The following is a 5,753-nucleotide window of genomic DNA, read 5'->3' on the forward strand; positions in this document are numbered from 1 at the left end:
TAATATTTCTAGAGGGGTCCTTCAACTTGGGATCCTCCTATGTGGTAAATGGAAAATTAGGGTCAGATGTATTCAAGGCTATATGGAAAGGATGGGAGTGGGTCAAACACTAGATAGGAGGAGCAAAGTTTATTGACAAGTCTGACAAGCTATGTGGTGAAAAATCACCATGGTGGAGCTTGGAGAGAAATAGCAAACCTCTAGCCCTATTGCAAGGTTGTTTGGCCAAATATTGGTGCAAAATTGGTATTTCAAAATTTGGCAACCTTATTATAGATGAGATATTTTTTCAATTGGAGGAACTGGCAAGAAACTATCCCCTACCACACTCACATAAGAGAACCTATTCTATCTTAAGAGAAGCCTGGTTACAAGCCAAACAACCCTTTAGCTCTGGGTAAATCACAAATAGACTCTCTAATCTAAGATGGCCTAATAGGTCCCCCATTTTGGAAATCATAGCCAAATACATATACAACCTCCTTTTTTATTCAGATTCTATCTTTGACCATCTTAACTATAAATGGAGTATTGACCTTGACCAACCTATTTGATTAAATGCCCACACGCTCTCGAGCATAGACCCATTGAACCAAAGATCATCTCCTTTATTTAGTAAGCCTTGTTGCATAAAATCCTAATCATCATGCCTACTAGTAATCCACATTCATGTACTGTCTGCTACCTTCCTTAGTCGATTGATCACATCCTTTCTGACTATCCCTTTAGCAAGGGGTTTTGGATGCTTCTCGACATTAAAATTGGACATTGTATCTCCTATTTCATGTTATTACTGGCCACATACCTCATGTATCCAAAGGTTTTAATACTATCTCAGACATTTTCTCTTCTTTACTACTATGGAAACTTTAGATTCATAGAGATGAGGATATCTCTAAGAGTGGAAATAAGGTTCTTACTGGGTCTCTATGGAGACTCATTATTCATCATATATTTTTGCAAGTCTCCATTAACTTCAAAATTAGGGAGAAAAAATTCCACCAAGTCATTAAGGAATGCACAGAAATCCTCATGAGAGAGGACCTTGCCTTTGACATCCATACTGAACATAATAGAGATGATGAGGATGAATGTACATTGAAAGAGATGTTGAATCAGATTATCAAGAAGAAGAGAGTGGGTATACCCACATCACCTTCAAGGGATGGTCCTAGTACATTAGGAGACAAAGAGCATACTACCCTTGCAAAATAAGTAACAAAAACAAAAGCCACACCATTACAAGTAATACCAAGACAAGAAATCAGAGATGAAGGCAATAGGAATCAGAACTATTCCACAGTTGGTGAATTCATTGATAGAATGATTCCTAATAACAGGAGGAAAAATAATTTTTTGATTGTTCATCATACAACGGATATCAGAAATGGTAGAACTCCAATCATAACGGTTAGCCATGTCCCTAGGCCTTTGATTATCTCCCCTACTACCATCCTAAAAAGCCCATTCAAATATCATCAGAGAGGGGAGACTGTGCTTTAGGTGGATCGAGGAATATAATGCTCGGACTATCTAGAGGGTCAGACGATACTCTAATTGCTTGTTTAATTTGTCCTATATCTTTTGGTGGTGGTCAGATGTTTAAAATGTTATGATCTGAACTGGCTCGTATCTTTGATACTATTTTTCGTAGTCACTCTGAAACTCTATCGTGTGGTTGCTACTCGTGCATTATGGTTTGACTTATACTTAATAAAAGAAAAAAGAAAAACAAATGAATCAACAACTAACATGTGAATAAACTCAAATCTAAAATTAATATAAATAGAACCCTCCTATTTATTATATTTGATGAATAGTCCGTTTCTATTAATAAATAATATACTAGTTACAATTCAATATATATAAACAAAATTTATATTCATATTTTTGTTATATAAAAAATTTAAAATTAAACTAAATTTTATCAAAATTCATATTAAACTATTTTTTTATAATTATTATATTCATGAGGTATACAAAATTACGAACTATAAGTACTTAATAATTGTCCTAGTATTCATATTCACTTTTGCAAACATAAACACCAAAGTATTAAAATTAAAATTGAACAAATTTAAATTATTGTACTAATATTAGCATTTTCCTAATTAGTATTTAATACTAGTATACTTATGAAAGTGTGGATAGATATTATTATACTTAGATATCCCAAATCTAAGTGCAACTACCGCCGAAGCAGCCAAAAAAACAGAAAAGGAATCTTTGGAACATATAAATTTGTTTTCGAAAACTTGCCAAAAACAACTAATAATAAAGAGCCCACTTAGCTGTTACGCCCATTTTCATAATAAAACGTTTTTCACCGCGTTTCTCTCTCCATGAGTGAAGTAATCCCAGGAACACGTTTTCAACGTACATGTTTACACCACAATTTGCTCTCTCAATATTTTATTTGAGCACAAGAAAAGAAGGGAAAAGAAAAGAAAGGAGCCCAGCGGCAGCCATGGAAGCCGAGCTGAAGCTTTACAACATCATATTTTCATTCGCACAGCCGATGGCTCTGAAAGCCGCCGTCTTGCTGAAGATTCCGGCCATTCTTTCCAATTCCGACGAGCCTCTCTCCATTCCCCAAATTGCCTCCCTCATTTCTTCCTCCACCGGAAAATCTCCCATTAACTCCGACTACCTCGCCAGAATTCTCAGATTCCTCTCCTCTCATGGAGTCTTCTCCCAAACTCCAATCCTCTCCAAGAGCGGACAAGATGTGGAAAATGCATACAAATACGGATCGACGGGAATCTCAAAATTATTGGTGCAAGAGAAAGGGAGAAATTACGGAAAATCAAAATCGAAATCTTCTGCGGCGCTTCTGATGATGGAGACGAACCGCGATTTCCTGGAAGCGTGGCATCATTTGTACGACTGCACTGTCCATGGCGGATCTCCGTTCGAGAGGGCTCACGGATCTCATATTTGGGATTTTGCCAATTCAAACCCTGATTTCAGTGCCATCATCAACGACGCCATGGCCAGCAACTCCCCACTGATAATGAACGTCTTCTTTGCAAATTATGACGGATTTGAGGGCGTCAAATCTCTGGTGGACGTCGGGGGAGGCGTTGGATCGGCGGCTTCCATGATTGTTCACAAATTTCCTCACATTCGTGCCATTAATTTCGATTTGCCGCATGTCATTGCTTCCGCTCCGAAAGACATTCCTGGTATGAAAAATCCAAACTTTTTAAATTTTCAACAATCTACAGACATTTTAGTTTCCATATAAGTGATCAATCATGAAATTGTTGCAGGGGTTGAACATGTTGCTGGTGACATGTTTGAGAGTGTGCCTTCTGCTGATGTGATTCTTCTCAAGGTAAAATAATGTGTGTGAAAAGATTATCTATAGCTAATATAATGAATTTAATTGATTAATTATGGTTTCTTTGGTTTATGGTTTATGGTGAAATGCAGTGGGTTTTACATGATTGGAGTGATGAGGAGTTTGTGAGATTGTTGAAGAATTGTTACAAGGCGATTCCGGAGAAGGGGAAGGTGATAATTGTGGATGCAGTTGTGGAAGAGAATGGATGTTTGGGGTTGGCTTTTGATCTGTTCATGATGGCTCACACTCATGGTGGGAAGGAAAGATCTGAACATGAGTATAAGATTTTATCTCAAGCTGCTGGATTTAAACGTTATAATATTATTAAATTGCCATTTGTTCAGGCTGTTGTAGAACTCTTTAAGTTCTGACTGACTTGGGAAACTTTCTCAACAAGATGGTATTGTAAAATATTATATATGAATAAAGAATTAGTAAGATGCACAATCTAAATAAGTTCATTGAGAAAGTCGAATTTTATTGATTCTTAAATTTCTTAGTTTAGATTCATAAAAAAGAATCAACATTAAAAACATTTTTAAGTTGAGAGGCTTTCTACAGTGTCTACAATTGTCTTCAATTTAAACATTTGTCACTTATGTAAAAAATGACAGTTGTTTCAACAATTTAAACATTTGTCACTTATGTAAAAAATGGATTGTTGTTTCAAAATTTTAAAATGAGTGTAATTTGAGAAATGTTTGTAATGTTTTGAAAAATAAATCGATACACTTAGAAATGTTTTATACATTTTATTACAACATAATAAAATGGAGCACCATAGTTACCAAGCGTTACTCCATTTATTCACCTCTGTCCCCACATATTCAAGAGGAAACTTCTTCACACTCATCATCTCCTGCAACAAATGAAGTGAAAATTAATAACAAGTGCCACGTAGTGGCTTCTATTTGCCGTAGATTATAATAGTTTTAGTTAATTAGAATAATAATTTAAAAAATTAAAAATATTAAATATAATTTTATTACTAATTGATTAATATTTGATATATATTTTAGATAAAACTTTAATATAAAAAATGTAAGTTTCACATAAATGCAACGATACTATTATAACTACTTAATTGTATTTTAGTATATCTGTATATTAATACATTAATATTATTTTTTACTATAGATAACTAAACATTTATAAAATGAATAGTATTAAGATTAGAGATTTTGGCCCTAGATAATCATCAAATAATTGTAGTAGATTTTATTCTAATAACAAAGTATTTTAAGAAAGATATAATTATTTATATTATATTTTTACCTTTTCCCTATCAATAGCATTTTCATTCATTACATGTTTTATATAAGATAGAAAGGAAAGAAGGTCACATATTTTCTATGGCCATCATCAAATTAGAAGGTATCCTTCTTTTAGATAATTTAGATTTGATTTTTGTTTGCATTTAAGGCTTTTGAATATGAAATGGACATGATTATTCCATTCCACCAGTGCAAAAAAATTAACTTTGCAGTATAGAGTTCATATTCACATAACATTTGTTAGATGCTAGGTTCGTCATGTACAAATCACAACTATATTCTTAGTGCCTAGCTCAAATCATATTTTTTAACTGTGTATAAATGTAGTTTTAATTCATAACAGTTACAAATAATTTGAGAAAACAAATTTGGCCTTCCTCAATTTTTTGTTGATTGGGATATTATCCAAGAAAGGTATAAAATAAATCAAATAAACAACTTATATTTAGTGTTGGTAGATTAACAAATATATTATACCAATACAATTTGTAATAAGAGCTCAAAATGATTGAAATTTGCTATTGCAACGAATAAAGAGATATATTATTTCTATAGGCTATCTCCATGCTGTGTATAAATATATCATGTATACACTTAAAGTGTGTGTCTGAGTCAAACACTCTCCATCATTCATATCTTAACACACTGTGTCTTCATTTCTATTGTCAACTCTTAATACATTCTGGTTAATTGTATTTTTCTTTTGACTAAGTGTTTGATATTATCTCAATGTTCTTGCTAGCTGGTTGAAATCTACTAGCAACCACTGAAGTGCTTGTCATGGGAAGTGCCATACAGAATATTAAAGAGCATCTCCACCAGAAAACTCCAGCAATTTTGTTTGTTGCTTATTTCAAGTTTATAGCTTATTCATAGTTTAATATGGCTCACACTCATGGTGGGAAGGAAAGATCTGAACATGAGTATAAGATTCTATCTCAAGCTGTTGGATTTAAAAGTTATAATATTATTAAATTGCCCTTTGTTCAGGCTGTTGTAGAACTCTTTAAGTTCTGAATGACTTGGGAAACTTTCTCAACAAGATGGTATTGTAAAATATTATATATGAATAAAGAATTAATAAGATGCACAATCTAAATAAGTTATTTGAGAAAGTCAGATTTTACTGATTC

At 33.3% G+C, this 5,753-nt stretch overlaps 1 protein-coding gene across 1 annotated transcript; it reads left to right on the plus strand.

Moving 5' to 3' along the window:
- Window positions 1-2,399: 2,399 nt before the first annotated feature.
- Window positions 2,400-3,802, plus strand: LOC149575074 ((R,S)-reticuline 7-O-methyltransferase-like). The gene is made up of 3 exons (XM_089812161.1): window positions 2,400-3,185; window positions 3,273-3,337; window positions 3,436-3,802. Exons 1-3 carry the CDS (start codon window positions 2,468-2,470, stop codon window positions 3,715-3,717), a joined length of 1,065 nt encoding a protein of 354 aa, XP_089668287.1. The 5' UTR covers window positions 2,400-2,467; the 3' UTR covers window positions 3,718-3,802.
- The last annotated feature ends 1,951 nt before the right edge of the window (window positions 3,803-5,753 follow it).

This window comes from Cupressus sempervirens, chromosome 2, assembly GCF_028749045.1.
Source record: "Cupressus sempervirens isolate cs-2001-9-10 chromosome 2, ASM2874904v1, whole genome shotgun sequence".
In the NCBI taxonomy this organism is placed as follows: domain Eukaryota; kingdom Viridiplantae; phylum Streptophyta; class Pinopsida; order Cupressales; family Cupressaceae; genus Cupressus; species Cupressus sempervirens.

Excerpts from the sequence above, each read along its gene's own strand:
- LOC149575074 (XM_089812161.1), top strand. The coding sequence starts at position 2,468 with ATGGAAGCCGAGCTGAAGCTTTACAACATCATATTTTCATTCGCACAG. Across the intron at positions 3,186-3,272 it reads CGCTCCGAAAGACATTCCTG|GGGTTGAACATGTTGCTGGT; the intron begins GTATGAAAAATC and ends AAATTGTTGCAG. Across the intron at positions 3,338-3,435 it reads CTGATGTGATTCTTCTCAAG|TGGGTTTTACATGATTGGAG; the intron begins GTAAAATAATGT and ends GGTGAAATGCAG.